The sequence below is a fragment of the Protopterus annectens genome, chromosome 1.part2 (genome assembly GCF_019279795.1).
Source record: "Protopterus annectens isolate FY-2018-M chromosome 1.part2, PAN1.0, whole genome shotgun sequence".
Classification (NCBI taxonomy): Eukaryota; Metazoa; Chordata; order Ceratodontiformes; family Protopteridae; genus Protopterus; species Protopterus annectens.
Genome location: NC_056727.1, coordinates 820659591 through 820680931, shown reverse-complemented (window position 1 = coordinate 820680931; position 21341 = coordinate 820659591). Strand labels below are relative to the sequence as shown.

The following is a 21341-nucleotide window of genomic DNA, read 5'->3' as shown; positions in this document are numbered from 1 at the left end:
AGTGTTTATATGTATATGTATATATATATATATATATATATATATATATATATATATATATATATATATATATATATATATATATATATGTACATATACTTATCCATCTATGTATGTCGATATGTAAATGTGTGTATATATCTATATAGATATATGGATAATTATATATACATATATGTTCACCATACGTCCTGAACATGGAGTGGAGCTCTACCTCCGCCCGAATAGTCCCAACTTCTTAGTGCAAGGGGATATCAGGTATGTATTGCAAGTATATTTATAGACTATTGCTACTATAATAGGGATTGTCTTCACAGACATGTGTGTGGGAGGTCACATCTGCTTTTAACATGTGTGCCATTGGTTACTGACAGACATCCTAAGAACATCATAGTACAGTACCACTGCTAGCACAGTAATGATTCTGTGGACTACAGCAGAGATATGGCCAATATATGTAGACAGTCTGACACACTCTGGTCATTCCAGAGGTATACACAGAACCCCTTAGTGCAAGACATGTGGACCATGCCTGACAATGTGGATGTTAACAGCCATGTAGATGGGTATATCATGTAAGTAATGGTATACATTTGCCCCCATAGGTTATGCATTCACACATCTCTGTCTGTCCTGACACATAATAACCACTGGTACCGAGGTGCAATGGCCACATACTACCCTCTAATTACCGACATGCATCTCTTCAGCATCCTACCTGCTTTGTCTGACATACATGACTGTTATGGTGGCCAGGCAGCAGTACATCTGGCAAGTATCTGGACATAACATCTCACTGGTAAGTACACTAAGCTGCTAGGCATGTAACAAGGCACTGTGCAGGCTACAGGCAGACTGCCGCAACACTGGCCTACATTTCCTATGGGGGAATACACATGTACCTGCATATACAGCAGGTGCTACAGGCATGTCACAGCACAGAGTAACAGACACCTGTGTGAAAGTGCATAACCACAGCCAATGTGAACACAGCCACAGCCACATATGGTAAGCTACCGTAATATTACAGTATATGGACTATCTGATCAACACCATCCTCATATGTGCCACTCACACACTAACCCTATACATACTGGGCCACTACACAGTGTGGTCTGATGCCTGTCTGTGGTATGGGACATGTGTGTGTTTGGCCCTACAAACATGTAAGCTGATAGGGTAACATACAGTGGAGCAGCATGTAGCATCAGATAGAACAGGACCAAGAACAATGACATCTACCACAGTCTGTACACAGGCCAAGATACATATTCACAATACACACACTGTCGACAATCACCATAAGTACACAGACCTCAGTACTGTACACACAACCACAGAATGCCCAGGTTATGTCCTCAAATATAACTCCTACTATACATAACATGTCTAGCAGTCTGATATCTCACTGGCTTGTTATCAGGTATGATGTCAATAATTAATGGTGTACTGAACATATGCACCTCTTATTGCATGACATATGTGCAAAGGTTGTCAGAGCTGTGGCTGGAGGTACAAACACAGGGCCAATATTGACATGTTGCTGTGATAACCTCATACATTTACTGTTGTAACAGGGTTTGTTTCAACATATGTCCTATGAGGGATATGAAGTCAGTAACTCTCATGGCTGTCACCATGTACTGACTGCAATCCTCACACTATACTTCTGCAGTTCACAGATAGGTGCTCTGTGGATAACACAAGAAACGAAAGGCAACACACACTGCCCAGTCTGCAGATGACCTTACAGATAGGGGTTTCCACATAAACATAACACTGACATGACAGGTATTAAAACATGTAGGACAGCCATATCCACACACACCCTGTTAAACCAGCATTACTCCAAATGCAGTATAGCAGCACTTACATTCCATAGTCATGCCATGCACACACCCCTCCTGTGTGTTGGCCTGTTTCCACAGTGTATGTTGTTAGAGGTAAATCCCCAATCCATCCGTGATGCTGTTTGCCAAACCCAAGATCTAGGTCCTGCTCACAGTGAATGAAAAAGGCCCAACACCAACATGATGTTCCTAGATATTGGAGTATGTTTCCATGCAATTGGCTATGGGAATGGTATCACAGCTGTTGCACACATTCAGCTAGAGGAGAGCTGCAATTCATGCAGAGGCCATCAGCTGATCATGATCATCACTTACAATACACATGCTGCTGCATAAGCAAAGCAGGTGTAAGTCTCCACATCCACCAGAGAGGGGGTAAAAGAGGCAGACAGAGGCAAAGATAGGTCAAGGAGGGGTAGGAGAGTAAAAGTTAAGCATGTTTGTGTCACACACCTACCACTACAGGGTATCAAACCCCTGACTTACTATGTATTGCTATCACATGTCTATGCAGTTATTGGATGCACCACATAAGTTACATGTTGAGGAGCCCTCCAAACATATATGTGATGGTGAGTGACATCTGCAACAGTGATATGGTAGCTATACGGTAGGTGCAGTACACGTGCCTGTCCACATGAACAGGTGTCAGTGTCAAAACAGCCACACTCTCTCAGGGACCCACACACACACTGACACACTTGGTAGGGTTAGGAATACAACTCCTCACTAGTTAGATTGCCACAATACAGTACTGTGCAGGTATCACATGCACCACAGGGGTTATCCGGAGGTTATATGGGCAAAGGGTATGTGGAGGTGTCTGACATCAGACAGCATGATTCAGTATGCCAATGGGGGTTGTGGTGAGTGTGAATGTGATCATATGCATTATACATCACACGCACACAGACACAGGGTGCCAGTACGGACATGCATGGGTGCATTGCTTCATGGGTGTGTAGTGGTCGACTGTGCCAGATGGCTATACAAGGCTAAGTGATGGGTATACCTTGGCATCAGAAAAAAGAAAAAAAAATGTCCAGTAGAAGAAAAAGGAAGCTGCAAACTGTAGATACATTAAGCTGCTTTTTTAATGCACACACTTTTCATGTGGGAACAGTCCAGACTTCTTCAGACACAAAAACACAATAAATGTAAAAGCACACACTAAAATACTCATGTAGGAACAGCACATGACTAGTTGTGCCCTATCTTAGCTGTGGTTAATTAATTAAACAATTAAATGATTAAATAATTAAATAATTAAATACCACAAGAAACCCCACCCTTCATTCGTCTCACTTACTGTTGAAATACAGAATGTCACTGAACATCCTATCACTGTCAACTCTAAGAATATACATACAAAAATATACAAAGATAAACATATTCACAGTGAGATATAGTCACCAGTAAATCATAAGAAGCAAATGATAAACAATGACATTAAAAGCACCATAAAATCAGGTTAAAAGCAAATGAAACATATATTCCAATGTCTCAATTGAATAAAACTCATTCAAGGTGTATACAGCGCCTTGAAAACTGTGCTGTTCAAATGTTATCAAAAGAAACTTACACTTAACCTGGATAATTTACCTAAATTTCTTACATTTAAAACATTTACAGACGTTTTATAGTAAATGTTACTCACTAGACATAGGTGAAAGACCACTTAAACACAAGTTATCCTTACTTTATCACTCCGCACCACATCTTTCTGCTATACAAAACATTCAATGCTGACCCAGATGCACTACAATCCACAAAGAAGGGACCAGCTCAGAAAAACAGATAAAATTAGCATATACTAAAATCCACCTAGAGTGGACTCATCAAAATTCCATGAGGAAAAGTTTAGATTTTAGGGATTTTTGGAGGTTAGAGAGAGGTGGAGCTCCATACAAAAGGGAAGGTAGGAGGTAGGTGGTAGATAGGAGTTGTCTATAAGACAGAGAAAGGTAGCATCTGTGGCAATAAAGCATTCCAAGTTTTTGATGAGTCTTTTTAATACTGGTTTGTAGGTGGATGTCAAATTTTAGCTGGTCATCGACAAGGATGCCCAGAAGTTTTGCATGGGGAATTATTTCAATAGATGTTTTATTTAAGTTAAGTATAGAGAAGGATGCCTTGTCAACAGTAGTATGTCTAGAAGGGGTAAAGATCATTATTTTGGATTTGGAGGCATTTAGGGCTAGATGATTGTCAAGCATCCAGGACTCAGTGGAGGAGAAGGCCTCTTGAGTAAGATTTATTAGTAAGGGAAGAGTTTTGGCTGAGCAGATGATAGTGGAATCATCTGCGTATTGCACCAGTTTAGCATTGGGGATCTTTTGGTGGAAATCATTGCTGAAAATGTTAAATAGTAAAGGACCCAAAATAGAGCCTTGTGGTACACCTGTTGGGGTGTGAAGGAAAGATGAAGTGCAGTAGTTCCATTTTACAGCTTGTTCCTTAGCTGTGATAGCTGGTGAACCATTTGATAGAAGAGGAGGAGAGATTAAGATGGCGGAGTTTAGAAAGCAGAAGCTCATGAGAGACAGTGTCGAAAGCTTTGGATAAGTCTAGGAGGAGGGTAGAAACTATGTTCCCAGAGCCACGAGCAGAGTTAATGATTTTAAGGAAGGAAAGGAGGGCAGTGGTGGTGCTATGTCCTGGTCTAAACCCATGTTGGGTAGGAGTTAGTAGTTGGTTGTCCAGTAGGTAAGGTAATAGTTGGAGGTGAATACATTTTTTGAGTATCTTAGAGATAGGGAATAGGATAGCAATGGGGCGAAAGTTGGAGATTGAACAGTTTGTACCTCCTTTACGGAGGGGGATGATGAAGGCTTTTTTCCAGAGATATGGTACATAGGACTCATGAATGGAGCAATTGATTAGGATGCTGATTGGAAGGGCTATGCCATCAGCAGCTAGTTGGAGAAAGTTGGATGGAATGTCATCTGGGGCATTAGAGTTCTAAGGTTCTAACTTTTGTAGGAGCTTTTTTATAATGTGGGTAGGAATGGATTTGAGAATAAAAGGGGAGGACTCAGGGTTCTTGGGTGTTGAGTTTTTGGTTTCAGTTAAGTTGGGGGGGATGTTGTTAGGGAAAGAAGAGGTGAGTTTGCCTATGAAGTCAATGAAAAAGGAGTTGAATTGGGTAGCTAGGTGGAGGTCTGGTGTGTCTGGGTCAGGGCAAGGATTCTCTTTTTTTGCCTGGGGATAGTATTGTTGCAATACTATTCCAGAATTTTTTAGGGTTGGTTTTATCATTATTTTGAAGTTTAAGGTAAGATTTGCTGTTTGTTTTTTTACTTGATTTCGCAGTTGCTTGTATACGGCAAGAAAGTTGGGAGTTTTGCATTCTTTATAGTATTTCCAGATTTTATCTCAGTGATTCATAAGTAGTTTTGTATCTTTAGTTAGCCAGGGGGCTGTTTTGGATCTAAGTCTTTTGGTTTTACAGGGGACGAAGTGGTTAAGTATATCAGTGAAAATTCTATTGAAAAGTGAGATTGCGGCATCTAGAGGGAAGGACTTTAGAGGGTTCCAGTCTAGCTGTTTTAAGGCATTAGGGAGAATTAGGGGATTGAAGTTTTGCATGTTGTGGGTGGTAATGTGTTTGTGCTGAAGGAGGAGGGTGGTGGAGGAATGGCATATGTAGGCAGGGAGATGGCCACTAAGGGGGTCTGGGAGAGTACCACTATCAGAAATTCTGTCTGGGTGGGAGACTAGTATCCAGTCAAGGATGCTACCTGTGGTGTAATCTTTATTTGGTCTAGTAGGGGTTTTGATTAGCTGTGTGAATTGATATAGGTTTATGCTTTGAGAAGGGGTAGATGAGTCAATGGAAGACCAGTTTATGTTGACATCGCATAGGATTATTGTCTCATTGTTTATGTTGGAGGTGAACCAGGCAAGAATATCTTCCAGTACAGGGATATTGTTACCAGGTGGTATGTACAGGGAGGCTATGCATAAATATTTATTACTGTTTACTTTGAGAAGGGCGAGGGTTACTTGGCAGTGTCAAATGAGGGTATGGGCTTAGTATAGGTTGTCACTGTTAAGGAGGAGGAGAAGAGTAGGGCTACTCCTCTACCTTTCTTTTGGGGTCTGTCACTTCTTATAAGTTTATAGTTAGGGGGAATAATTTCAGTATCCTTTATGTGTGATTTTAGCCAGGTTCCTGCGATAGAAAGAATATTATATATTATCTAATGTGATAGAGAGATTATTCCTTCCCCAAAGGTGTTTGTCACAGTGAATGATATCATCAGCCTTGCCAAAGTAGGGCATTTGATTTGTAGTGAGTGTGACTAGCCTAAAATGCATTGCTCCCTACACAGACAGGGACACACACACAAACACACAGTTTCCATGTCTGAGATTAGAACTCCTATCTAACTAATTCATCACACTACAACAGTACGCAGTTATAGGACGTGCCATGGAGATTACTGGCCTGCATCCTTCACAAAGGTGTATTTCACAGTGAATGACATCAGCAAACTTGCCAAGTTAGGGCATTTGAATTGTAGTGAGTGCGACTAGCCTAAAAAGCATTGCTCTTTACACAGACAGACAGACACACACACACACACACACACACACACACACACACACACACACACACATACACACACACAGTTACCATGTCTGGGATTAGAACGCCTACCTAACTAGTTTATCACACTACAGCAGTATGCAGTTATAGGATGCACCATGAAGATTACTGGGCAAAACCTTTCCCAAAGGTGCATTTCAAAGTGGATGACCTCAGAAGGCTTGTCATAGTAGGGCTTTGGGGAGGGCAATGTGTGTGCATGGGCCATAACCCATTCATCTAGAGGTTGACACACCACATGTGGGCACACGCAGAGGTATATTCCATAGGTACATGCATACAGCTGCTAGGTGACTACTTCTTTGTACAGTCATGTTGCACAGCTAGCACTTGCACCACATAGTCTGTAATGCTGGTGGATACTGGTAGCTATTGTCTACAGTGAGTGACATTTACACCTCATATGGTTGTAGCCATTTGGCTGTGTGCTGGGTGGGACAGGCCTCATGATGGGTGGCTCCTTGTCACAGTCACTCTATTCCACACATCTATGTACATCCACGTTTGGCTTATTATAGTGTGTTGTCCTTGGATATATGTCTGTATTCCTATCCACTAACATCTGCAACTGCCAGATATGTATGGTCCACTGTTGTTTGCAGACATGGGCTTCATTTGTTTAAGTGTGTGAGTATGCCCAGTATGACCTTTCAGTATGTTGTTGTCTGACATTGCCTTCATTTCTCTAAGTGTGTGAGCATTCCCAGTATGCCCCTTCTGTATTGAATGTGTGGATCGATTCCAGGTAGTTTGTACTCCAGTGCAGACCTTTGTGTTGTATACCTACAGGTAACAAACTGTTTCTGCAGGGTATTCGTCGATCATTTGGCAATATGGAGACAAACTGTGCAGGGGATAGTGTGTACTGTAGGTGATTGTGTCTGTGCTGCTTCAGCTACATGGTACTGCTATTAGCAGAGATATTCAGACATGTGTACTGTTATACACTGTGATGTTTTCTGTCCTCATGTACTTTCAGTTGGACATTCTTGCTCACAGTGACGTCTTGGGGGACAAGGGTGACTGCAGCTGTGTCCAGTATTGTGGGCAGATGCCTACATATTCATGGTAAGTTATGCCATTCTGGAGGGGGAGCTGCAGACACTTGCTGCTAGGTCTGTGTATCCATTTCAGCACCTTGGTACAGTGCTGGCAGGGGATCCCATACTTGTACATCCTTCGACATGACAGTATGGCCTTATCTTGCTGTGGCAATACCTCACAGCTCTACAGATTCACACAGGTTACCCAGAGGCAGGGGCTATGAGTCAGGACATTACTCCTATTGTGGTGTACGGGCAGGTTTGTAGCCACCCATTTATGTGTTTGCAGCCGGGGATAGTGTGTGCACACAGCTTTGTGTCGGACCTTGCACATTCCATGGTGCTCATGCTCCCACCCCCCACCCCGTTATTCTATCCTCTTCCATACATTATGCATACATTCTCTGATACTTTCCCTAAGGTTATCACCCCATCACAGCTGTGTTTTGGTGTTGGTCCACAGTTCATGCATTGGGATATGGTGGGCATGTTACTGTGGTTTGTCCACATGGCCTTGCATATGACTTATGTGGAGTGTGTTATGTTGTTATTTGGGTGTCCATGACAAAACATGCATTGGCAGTACATGTGAGACACAAGCCTTTGGCAGAGGCCTGTGGGCCATTTGGTGTTGATGCGGACCAGATGTGGCTGGCCATTGCATTCTGTCAGTCCTACAGTCTCAAACTGCCATACAGTATATTCCCCTGGGGTGACAGGGTAGGTGTGCTAGGTGTTCATGCCAATACCTTCTATCAGTCTTGATCAGGTGGTGTGGATGCTGGCAGATTGCTACCTATGGCTATGGACACACCTGTATGGGACACCTGCTCTGCATGCTGCATTCTTTTGCTATTGCCATATACAGGTGGGGTCATATTGTACCCATTCCCCACAGCAGGAATATGACCAGAGAGGTACCTGTGGTTGGTGTTTGGGTGACCTGCGTGCATGCGTGCTTTGGACACTATTTGCATCTGACACACAGATATGCATGGGGCATTCCAGTTATGCCTGCATGTGCAGGTACATCAGCTCTTTCCCAATACATCAGTCCTACCTCCTTTGTGATCTGCTATTGTTCAGGCAGACAACACTGGTACCCCCTACTACAGGTCCAGATATTGTGATGCATACCTGTTTGTACAGTACCAAGGGTGTGTCCATTTCACAGTTACACAATAGATACTGTATGTCTGGGGTATTTCCCCCTGTGTACTGCTTGAATATCTAGCCCAACAACAATGCCATGTCAATCTTTCAGATGGTGACACATATTAGCACCATACATTTACAATGGCTTACTGCTAGCATGTGTTATACTGGTGGGAATTTCTTAGGCACTGCAGTTGTGAGGACTTGGCCCTGTCATCAGAAGTAGTGGGCAATGGCCACCAAGTCATACCTCAACATGCATACATACTGACTACTCTCACACAATATGAAACACACACCAACCTAACTCACACATACCTGCATATTGTGTAAATGCTACAATCTATCCTGCTACCTTGGCCACCACTGGGCATCTGTGCTCCACTGGTATTATACCTACACATACATGTTACTACATTTCTACATAGGGTTGTGGGGGGCACACCTGACTGTTACAACGTGTGTACATCGGATTGGAGGGGTGCACACCAGACTGTTACTACATTTCTAAATAGATTTGGAGGGCACACCTGACTGTTGCTACCTTTCTAAGTAGGGTTGGGGGGAGCACACCTGACTGTTTTTACATTTCTACACAGGATTGGGTGAGGGGCACACCTGTCTGTTTTTACATTTCTACACAGAGGTTGGGAGGGGGTACACCTGACTGCTACTACATTTCTATGCTGGATTCGGGGAAGAGGCACACCTGACTGTTTCTGCATGTCTACATAGGAGTGGGGGTGCACACCTGACTGTTACTACATTTCTACATATGACTGAGGGGGGGCACACCTGGCTGTTTCTACATTTCTACACAGAATTGGGGGGGCACACCTGACTATTTCTGCACAGGATTGGGGGGCACACCTGACTGTTACTACATTTCTACATAGGATGGGGGGCACACCTGACTGTTTCTACATTTATACACAGAATTAGGGGGGCACACCTGACTATTTCTACATATCTACACAGGATTGGGGGGGGTGGCACACCTGGCTGTTTCTGCATTTCTACACAGGATTGGGGGGAACACCTGACTGTTTCTACATTTCTACACAGAAATGGGGGGCACACCTGACTATTTCTACATTTCTACACAGGATGGGGGAGGCACACCTGACTGTTTCTACATTTCTACACAGAATTGGGGAGGCACACCTGACTGCTTCTACATTTCTACATACGATGGGGGGCACACCTGACACTTGTAAACATTTGCTGTGACTGTACTGGTATGTTGGGTACTCCATTTCATTCCGTTTTCTAACCTATCATGCTGAATAGAGGCATATCAGTGTATTATAGGTCTTAGATTTGATTGACCTACATATTAGTTTCTGACTTTCTACCCTTCAGAACTAACATCCCACTGCCTAACCTGATGTAGTCTGTCTATGTAGGCCTGGGGGGTGTGTTTACCCATAGGCATCATTCAGAGGCTATAGCACAGCCTTTGTTTGTGTTTGTCTGTACCTCTCCTGCTGGTTGAGACTGTTGTTGGGTAAGTGATCCACCCTGACTGGCATGTGTGAGTCATATGGGCACACATGTGGCCCAGCACATTTCCTGCAGTGGGTTTTGTCGCCCTGTGTAGTACTGGCTACAGTAATGACACCCGTATTTGTTACAGATCTCATGGTGCCACTGTAGGTGTATACTATCTGCTGGCATCCTATTCAGCCACCCAATTCCCTTGCATGCTCACATCCATACCTTAGATACAAGTGACTACACATACTACTCCAATCAGCAATCGATAAGGGGAGTGACTTACCTTATGTATGTGCCAGTATTGAGGATGGTGCTGAGGGCTGCCTATGTCAGATGCACATAGTACACTCCATATACATGGTTGAGCATAGGTAGTATCATGTTTGGCATCCCTTTTACTGTATGTGCGAGTCAGAGAGAGGTGTCATTCCCTGGGTCCCTAGTGTGCCAGTGTATGTGCTATGTGTTGCCTCTTTGCCAAGGCCATGGCATACTGGGCACGCCTCCATCTGCCTACTGGAGCAGGCTCAGGTTGTTCCTCTTCTGAGTCATTCTGTGCCTGTGCAGGCCTTGGCATTGGTGGGGGGCTGTGAGGCCCTGTCCCCGTGCTGTTCCTGCTGCATCTGTTTCCACGGGATCATATTGTGTAGCATGGCACATATGACAATTTGGGTACATGTAGTTGGTGAGTACTGCAAGGCTCCACCGGATGTGTCCAGGCACCAGAACCATGACTTGAGCATCCAAAACACATGCTCTGTTATGACTCTGGTCTGTGCATGTGCCTCATTATGGCGTTCTTGTTCGGGTGTGTGTGCATTTCTGATGGGTGTCATCAGCCATGACTCCAGTGCGTAACCAGCATCACCCACTAGGTGACCGTAAGGGATGTCCTCATTGGCAAATCTCTGGTACAGCTGCATCAGATGCCAGATGTGGGAGTCATGATAGCTTCCAGGGCAGCCAGCACACACATTCATTATAATGCCCTGGGCATCGCACACGACCTGGCAGGCAGTTGATGGAGGGGAAGCCCCTTGTGGTTGATGTAGACCCTACCTCGCTCACCATGTGGTGCTTTGATGCATATGTGCATGCAGTCTATAGCAGTATTCTGCTATTTGGTGGAATAGACGCATATTGCTGGCCAACACCTCACAGGTGTTGAGGAAATATATGTACTCACCAGCATGTGCTGACATGGCATCCAGGAACTGGTGGAATACTCCGGATGCTGATGCCTGTGAGATCCCCATGATGTCCCCAGTTGGGCTTTGGGAGGTACCTGCGGCTAGTATTTATAGGCCTACACATACCTTGGTATTCACTAGGATGGGTTCCCCTCCCTTAGTTCTGTGGGTCAGGAGTGGTTGGCACAGCTCAACAATTTGCTGTAGGAGGTCACTGTCCACCCTATAGTGCTCCACTATCTTCATCTCATGTAGCCGCTGGTTGGTTACCCTGGGTCTGTACACTGTTCTCCATCTCCTCACTCTGGGTTGGTCGACAGCATATGTTGTTGTATGATAGCTGCTGCAGCCCCTAATCATTTTGTTGTTTTGTTTGTTAAAAGTTTCCCGCTGATATACACCAATGGTGTAGAGTATGGGAAAAAACAGAGGGAAAGGTGTTTGCATAGTTTATACTAGTGTTCTGGGATGGGCTGGTCTGCTGCCTGTGTAATTGGCTGATTCTGATACATTTCACCTGCTAGCTATGCTAGTTCTCCTAGATTACCTTCCTACTACTGTTTTCCCTTCCCATTGCCTTCCTGTTTGAGCCTGGGGGCACGCGGCCCACACAGAGAGCTCAAATGTGCACAGTGTGGCTATTTCCTGGTTTACTTTCTTTTTTCCCTTTAAAACCCGGTGCACAGCATGCACACCCACTTAGGCAATGTAAAGAATGCTAGGCAGCCTCAGACACACACCCTTGCTTAGCTCTGCTAAGCTAGGAACAAGCCTGAGTCACAGGGTTCCAATCCACTTACAGTATGCCTGACACACACTCCTATGATGTCAGCTGTCTCCTAGGCTTGCACCAAGCTATTCCTGCTCTTACACTGTTAGGTGCTGACTAGCATGCAAGGAAAATCTGGGATTCAGTATCATTCCCCTCATTTGCATAGGATTGCCTGCTAATGCATAGTTACATGTCCCACACTGAGCCTCCCCCCTTAGCAACCACTATTTACTGGCCATGTTGTATTCTGCCTGCCATTGAGTATAATGGCAAAATAGTGATTTTGGTTAGAATGCTTATTTTATGTTTTTTTCTTATTTTCCCCCTGATCCCATTTTCTCTACGCTTAAACAGCCGAGATCAGCTAAAAAAAAAGTTGATTTTTTTTATTTTTGCAAGTGTTTTCCATGCCAATGGCCTTAGAGTTGGCCATTGGCATGCTTTCTACATGATATTTACCCTTTATTTGGAGCTGTCATGGCTCCGTTTTGTAATTTGCAGAAATGTACTCCGTTACTGGCTGAGTACATTTCTGCAGAATACACTAGTCGTGCACGTCCGGTTTCCAGCTTCCTGGATCGCAAATTCACCTAATTTGCATGGATTTCTCCTGGAAATGGGGTAATTTGCATACAGGGGCTGAGTCCGTGCATGACTAGTGCAGGAGTGCTTGTGCACGCCCCTAGAGGTTATTCCTGCATTGCACGGCAGACATATTGCCTGCTGGAGCTCCTGCAGTAGAGGTGTGCAGGACTTGCAGAATCTGGGGGTAGGTGTTTCTTACACAAAATAACTGTTTTGTGCAATTATTAAAGTAAGCTTAGGAAATATTTTTGGTCATAAAATCTCAGGACATTTGCTATTTTTTACTTTTTTTTTCCCACAGGACACAACAACTGCCCAAAGAGGGACTGTCCCTTGCAAAGAGGGACAAGTGGTAACCCTAATTCCTTAACACAATGATGTGGTGTTAAAGCTTCATGTTTTCCTGTTACTTGTTTATATAACAACATGAGTGCCTTGCAGCTTTGATTAGACAGTGTAAAAACTGAATAGTTACTTGCATTTTGCTGTTATGTTGTAGCTTCTTATCTTTTATTAATGCTTCCGAGTTTTGTCTACTTAATATAATTTACTTAATAATTCTTTCTTTGTTGTCTTGCTCAGGGAGTGTTCTCCCATACTGCCTCTGAAAGTAGGCACACTAGACTTAGTATGCCTACCTAACATGAAATAAGTACAAGTGACATATAAAAGTCTTAATTCATGTGTTGAACTTACATAATTATTAGATACCTGCACCTGCTGTACTGTGTAGAAGTCACCTAGCCACTCTTCACTTATACCTGTCCTTTATAGAAGCTCTATAGATGTCTGGGAAGCACACTGTTATCCCACAGCACAGACACTTAAAGACATTTCCTTCTCAAGGTTACCTCCAGAGACTCTGAGCTGATAACCTGCTAAATGAAATCCTGCCAGTATAAAATGATAATATCAGCAAAAGTTGTATTTCTCTGATAGATGTGCTTGCAAGGACATGGCGACTCAAGCACAAACCTCATTGCTAAGTTCTTTCTGCTGAGAAACAGAATAATTATTAGGAAAAAAATGTATAAACATCGGCTAAGTCTGTAGTTTAACTTCTGTTGACCTACAGACTGCAGCATTAGCTAATCAGTCTAAGATATATTTAGAATGTAGCCTATTATATATCAGAGCTCATTAGAAAAAAGCTACCACTTTAACACTGCCCCGTAATCATATGGTACTAATACTTATCCTCAGTAATTACATGATTTTTAACCATTTCCATAGACATTCTTTTTGTTGCAATAAGGTAAGCCTGATTGTTCTTTGTATATCATTTTGTCAAGTTAACATCGGTCTTCTCAATAAATACATAAAATAAAATAAATTATTGTAACAAGGCAAATCATGTATAATTTTAATAATAAATGCATTTTTCTTTTTTCACAATGGCAGTGTTCTAGACCTAAATGCTTTTGAACGGCAGAACAAAGCAGAAGGCCTTGGCATGGTGACTGAGGAGGGATCAGGTATATATTTGTGAGAAAAAATATCTGATTTTATTCTAGTTCTTTTAAGTAAGGAAATTACTTTTAGGATGAGTTAAATGATACTGTAATTATATAATTTTAATTGTTAGCATTGTGCTACTCTATGATACTCTCTTAATTTGCCTTGATTAATAGCATATTTGAAAATGGCACTATGGCAGGTTCAGGATTTAGCCTTGGTTCTTAATGCTTTGCAAAAAAGGATTTTGGAGACAGCATTGTAATTAATGACTACATTGCCATTGGTATATACATGGATACTTAACAAGAGATGAGACGTTTGCAAAGTACACACACTAAATGGATGTTAACTGTTTGAATGACGTGCTCATTACAGAATTAGTTATCTGCTAATCATACTGCTGAATGTGTCAATGACAACCATGTTTATTTCATTTTATTGAAACAAATGTTTTTTTGTTTTGTTTTGATTGGGGGGGGCAATCTGTGTCAGTTCATTATTTTATGTCTGTCTTGTCATTATAGCCAAGCTAGAGTTTTCACTGTGTGATACCTTAAAAATCCTGGAATAGAGGCCCATGGGATATATGAAAATGACCCTTTAAGGACACTTGATGTCCTTAAAGTGTCATTTGCATATATCCCATGGGCATTTATTCCAGGAGGTTTATGGTATCACACAGTGAAAACTCTAGTTTGGTTAGATTTTTCTTGCAGTTTTTACTAATTGGTTTGTCTGTGTGACCTTTTTGCTTTTTGGTTTTGTCCTGTCATTATAATAAAACCATGAACGTAAGAGTTGCTTTTATAACTTTGTTGCTGATAAGACTGATAACCTCATATCACCTTCCGGTGTGGTATTGTTGACCTACTGAAGCATATTTAATTGCTTTAGGTTTTTTAAGCTAAAATGTTTGTCTAGCTGCAGTTGTGTATACAACAACTATTAGACATTGCATACTGTCAACTATGGTTCTTATTACATTTCCTGTTAACGAAGAAGTGCATGGTTTATGCATCCTCTACACAGGTGCTACCGTCTAATTGAAAGCTAAAGAGCTCATTTTGTAGGTTTCCTTGTAACATACCCTTTTGAACAAATTACTTAACAGAATTAATCAGCTTTCACAGAACTGCATATTTTTCAAGGTTAGTGGTCAAGTTGTGAACATTGTGTCTACATTTATAAGAGAACTGATCTTTAAATGAACTTTTTAGCAATATTTTCATTGATCATATGTAGATTTTCTGTACTGTTGTTTATATTACCAATGATAAAATTGTGATAGTACCTACAAAGATAGCTTAGCTGTATGTCATTTATTAAAAGGAGGCTTCCTGTCTTCCATATGTATTTGTGTAGTACTATGGGCATATTTCTTGCACAGTGTCTTTGACAGCAACGTGTTGCATTTCACAAGAGAACATTTGCCACCTTTGTTTCGTTCTCCTTCCATGATTGAAGTCAACTACCAAAAATGCAACTTTAGATTGTATAGAGAGTAAAATAATCATACTTTTTCCTTTTCTTTCTTTTCTTTGGTTTTAATGTACTGACTTTCCTTCCTCAGTCATCACTCATGAGCGTGGTAATTATAAAAAAAAGCAAATAATCTGCCATTTCTTCTGTTATTAGCTTTGTGTCAGCACTGTACAGCTCCTGACTTCAGATATCCTTTCCCTGACAGGCTTTACAGCATTTTAGATTTGTTTCTTTTATTTATGTATCCTTTATGTATCTTTTTTTCCTTTTGGACCCAACTTCCTATTTTATGTTTGCGTACCTCTCAGGATTTGAACAGTAACTGGCACACTTGATGTAAGAGCAGTGAGCTGTTTTCAGTGATTCAGTACTGCAGTGATTGGATGTGAAGAAAGTCGTGCTGTAACTTTCCTGTAGTATTTGTTGTGACTTGACTGTGGCTTTATGGCAACACTGACCTGTGCAAGCAAAAAAGTAAACAGTGGCGGATCCAGAGTGGGTTTTGGGGGCTAACAGAGTCAGGTACCAAATGTCCTGGGCAAGTCTTCAGATTAATGCCTGCTGCTGGGTTTAACATTTGCATGTTTCTGGGACTTTCAAATATTTTCAGTTTCTGCTCCCCTTTCTGACAAAAAATGTCTAACCAACTATCCCCCAGATAAAATCCTGGAACCACCACTGGTAAAAAGAGCAAAGGCTTCTCCAGACAACAATAAATAAACAAGCAATGTTTCTACATATTTCTTGTGCTGTGCAGTACACAAATCTCTATCCTCTCTACGTTCTTTGTTTTAATTGTTGATATTCATATGGGGAAATATGCTCCAACTCACAACTCAAGCTTCATCACCGCATTTCATTTAACTTTTTGCCACATTGCCCATTTATTTCTCACCATCAGTGTGATACACCACTTTAGACTTGAAAGTGCATGTTTTTGTTAAGAATGGGAGTTTCATGTAGCTGCGACTTTTTGCAGGCTCAACATAAAGATTTATGGGACTGTCTACTAGATATGCTACATTACAATCAAGTATGTGCCCCACTTCTGCACTTCAAAAGCACTTATTTCAGTAGCTGAATATACTTGAGTTTATAGAACTGGCAGACACAGATTAAAAAGACATAATAAAAGCAAAAGCATCTGTCAGCCCTGACATGGAATAGTGTAAGGGCATAATTGACACTGACACCATATATATGTTTTCTTTACTAATTTATTTTTAACTGTTCAACTCAAAACGTTGAAACACTGACTACCCATCACTGGTAATTTTAATTCATTTTTGCAAAGCTTAGCAAGTTAGGTACTGCTAATAATATCCAATTGAGTTAAGTTTAGTCAGTGCTTGAGCTCTTTCATACTTTCACGTTAGCTATATACTCAGGCAGACCTCTTCATTTTTAATGTGGATTCTGATTTCATTTCATAGTATAGTTTGCAAATAAATTTGTGTATTGTTTGCTTTTATGTATTTGATATTTGGAAGTCATTTTCTATATGATTATGCATTATAAACATGGCACTAACAGTTTAAGGCAGAAGTACAACTAAAATAGCCTAAAGAACTATTCCATAATAAATAGAGGTATGCTTATTTTGTTGAGAAATTAAGCATATAATGAAATTGTAATGCATGGAGTGTGGTGATTGTACTGTGCTTTTGGGGGGAACATAAACTTGTTAAGCACCTTCCTGACATCAGAAAATTGCTTAAAAAAAAGTTGCTAAGCACCACTAAGTGCTTTTCAAGTTTAAGTCTCTTGCTAGGAATGAACAGGGTAACAGTGTCAGCTGGCAAAGAACAATGACAGAAAGAAAAACAGCTTTTAAAACTGTTAGAACTTCATTCTGCCATACCTATGAAAACAAGTGTGACAGAATGAATTATTTAACACCTTTTAAGGCTTTTTGTTTTTCAAATGTACCTTTGTTTCTGCCTGCTATGTGTTTAACAGGGCTGAAGTGTTTCATCAGCTTTCAGGGGCCTTGAAGGCTGATTAAACACTTTGCTTTCCTTTACTATTTTTCTTTTTGTTGTTTTTTCCTGTAAGTGGTAGCACAGGGGGCAAATAAAGCTCCATACAATGCAAAAGCTTATGATTGGTCCTCACTGATCACTATCCTTCATTAGGTGTCTTCAACGTGGATGCCAAGCTTCACCTGTCAAGCTTTGCTGTTGAGGTGAATTTCTTGACCTCCACGTCTTCAACAAATAATAAGTTAGCTAGGGTCAGAGACTCAGTCATAATCCTTTATGTTATTGAATAATTCCTATGTCACATTAGCTGTTATTTGCACTTTTATATGTATGAACATTACAACAGTAAAGCTAAAAGTGGTCTTACACTTCCATAAATATCCAGTGAAACTCAAACAGGAAAAATTCCAGAGTGCCTGTAAAACAAAAGTTAAGTGATTAAAAAGATTATAGTGGAATCATTGATCATAAGAATATTTTAAGTGTTAGTGAATTTTTTTTTTCAAGAAATCTGTTCCTCAGATGCATAGCTTATTGGTTTTGAGGAATGACTAAGCTCTACTCCCCTGTGTTAAACTGTATCATGTTCTATTTTCATGTAGTATGAGGTTAATATAATGCATTTCACTTCGGGAGATTTTTTGTGACTTTCAGAAGTCTATGCGACTGATACCTTTCTGTGTAGTTTTAAAAAGAAATGATGTAAGAAAACATAATGCATAGGCTATGGGTTTCCTACTGATTAAGAGCTGAAAAGCATGGGAAGTTAACAACTGCATGAGTTCTACTTAAATTTTGCCTTTAGAAAAATCAGTTTGTTGCTCAGTTGAGACTTAGAAGTATCAAAACAAAACATATTTCGTGACTCAGAGAAATCCATATAAAATTATATATCCATCTTAAATATGATGATTACCTGGAATGGATATTCTGATGAAGTTAGCCACATGCACTTTTGTTTATATTATGCCATATTGTCTTTTCTCACCTGCCTGTGGGAAATGTAATATAATATATCATGTCTGACAATTAACTGTCAAATTTTATCCTAAATGCAGTATATACTGACCATAAGAGACTAGGTTCATAGGTTCATAGATTAATACTAAGCTAACAGCCCCTGTATCCCATTTAAGCCTAGCCAATTACCCCATGTGAGAATCAAACCCTGCAGATTATGTCTGTAAGGTAAAACAAACCCCCTAGAGAAGTAACACCGACCTCTGAATTTCAACAAGACATATGTTTGTGTAGTGGTACTGTTAGAGAACAAGTGTTTTGTAAGGCAATGTTTAGGGTTAGGATTAGCACATATCAGGGGTGGGCAGGGGTGGGGCTTCATGAGACAGCAAAACCTGAAGGCACCGGTAAACCATATGGCAGTCAGCAGTATGTCTTGTCATTGCATATCAAGATTTGTGATGAACTGCAGATTCCTTCAGATGAGACATTAAACCGAGGTCCTATCTGCTTGAGGTGGTGGTAGCTCAGATGGATATATGAAATCCCATGGCACCTGTAGAAAAGAGTAGGGCAATTATCCCTGATGCTTGGCCAAATTTCCCCTAGTTGTATAAATACCACCTTGTGTCTCCCCTGAAAAGAGGCTAGTATCCTAGTGGGACTAACCTGGTCAACAAAAAGTAGATAAATAAATAAAAATAAAATAAAACCTCAAGCTGAAGCCTCAGTCAGTTGTTGTTTGTGCGATTGTTAAACTTTTAATGGTTTAAATTTTTAAAATCAGAATACATTTTCCATTATCTTGATCAAATTTCCCCTTGTTTGGATAAGCAACACACTAGCAGTCCCCTAAAAAGGGACACAGTAGTTCTGCAGTCTTCCCAGCTAGCAAAATGTAAAAGGTAACTAAGAAAGTTAAGTTCACCCGCAGGTATAAATCTCAGCAGAGACTCAGCAAAACTAGGTTCTGTGATAAAGTAATTACTCTCCTTCATCTGAGCAGTGCAAAGTCTGTGAAGGAACTTTGGCTTCAAAACACAAAACATCACCAGTGTCAAGAATTCCTGTGACCTGGAGACTCAGGTGTCTATGTTTTAATCCTGTTAACATGTTGGACAGCCAGTACAACAAAGATTAAGTTTAACAAGCATAAAAGAAGTTAAATGATAATGCAAAATGTGCCATAGAGAATAAATACATAAATATGTGAAAAAAGAGTGACTGATATAGCATGCCAGTAACAGAACTTGACTAGTTTTGTGTAATTGCATTTATCAAAACTATTAGAAAGAAATTATGGAGATCAATTTCTAAAGAGATGAAAATGAGAAACAAAAGGTATATAAAAGGAGAAAGTAATAGAAGGCAGGGTTAGGGTATGGGGAATGTGTAAAAACCTCTGTATATATAGCTGTCCTTTATCAGAGTAGGTCTTCAGACCCTGTACAGTATCAGCAATGCCATGGCTTAGCCTTCGTATAGTACATTTTTATGAAATCTCTTAAAATAAATTCCAGCAAAAAAAAGTTTTGCAAAAGTGCATTACTTGGCCCCTTAATTAACTGTTCAAAGTTTCTTCTGGGAGCAAAATTCCATTGATACAGCTCTTGGAATTTGTTGCTATGGAAGCTGCGACCCCTCTAGCATTTGGAATGTTGTTGCTGCTACTGTTATATATATACTTGTCCACGCATTATTTGCAGTTCCTTTCATTTGGGATCTGTAGTATACCCCCACCTTCAGCTGACTATCAGCTGCCACCAGCTCCTCTCCTTCTATGCGTTTAACTGACCCACTTAGTCTCCTATGGGGTTAACCCAACCCATGTCCAGGACTGGTGAGGAAACTGTGGACACTGGTGCAGAGTCATACTGCTACCAGGGAATGTGCCACCTTGTGGCATCCTTTCCAGCTTTGTGATTGCTGCCTTCAGGAGCTGCATGTATGCTTCCAGGCACATCAGCAACCTCCCGATTAAGACACTCACCACTTATGCAATATGGAGCTCACCAGGCTGATATACTGCTTATTACAGCAAGCCCAGGCTGCCTTCCACCACCCAGGACTCTTTTTTCTGATATTGACTGCCCTCTCCCATCCACCCCCGTGGCCTGTCCAACGCCTGTACTGCTAGTAGAACACAGGTAAGTTTGGGAGCAATAAGGCTTTTATCCCACTGCTCCATGGGACTGCATAAAGTATTATCTGTTTTGTCTAATTTAGTGAAATACAGTTAATACAATTTAAACAAGTCAGCAAAGAGATGTTAACGGATAAATAAATATTTTTTACATAACTGTAGTTATGTAAACTGAATGCTTTTATAGGACTATATTTCAATGCATTTATGTATTTCTTCAGTAGTTCAGATGCATTATAGTTTACAGCTTAAGAAATACACAATACTAAAGGCTATTGTTTCTGTGCTCAGGTGTCTCTATATAATTAATTTTTGCTATAGGGGCTACATTAGATTATCAATGCATACTGCAACAAAACGCATAGTTCGTTCTGTATGGAATACTTGCTTTTCTAATTCATCATTTCCCTGACTAAAGCCACAAGCTTGACTTGCATTAAAATCAGATGTGCTTTTACTGTTGGTAACCTTACTTAACTTATCTGTGTGATTTACATTTATTGAGTTTATTGAGTTGAAAGTCTACTTCTTTGTATGCAAATTATTTCATATGATTCTGTACATAAGAAAGAATTCAGACAAATCTGGTATGTTCAGAAAGAGAAGTCATGA

The 21341-nt window shown here is 40.8% G+C and overlaps 1 protein-coding gene across 1 annotated transcript in view; it reads left to right on the top strand.

Moving 5' to 3' along the window:
• Positions 1–21341, top strand: part of RYR2 (ryanodine receptor 2) — a 6224161-nt gene that overhangs the window by 4963295 nt on the left and 1239525 nt on the right. The window contains exons 83-84 of the mRNA XM_044059048.1: positions 14106–14179; positions 15733–15750. Coding sequence (XP_043914983.1) covers positions 14106–14179; positions 15733–15750 — 92 coding nt within the window. The remainder of the gene's footprint in view (positions 1–14105; positions 14180–15732; positions 15751–21341) is intronic.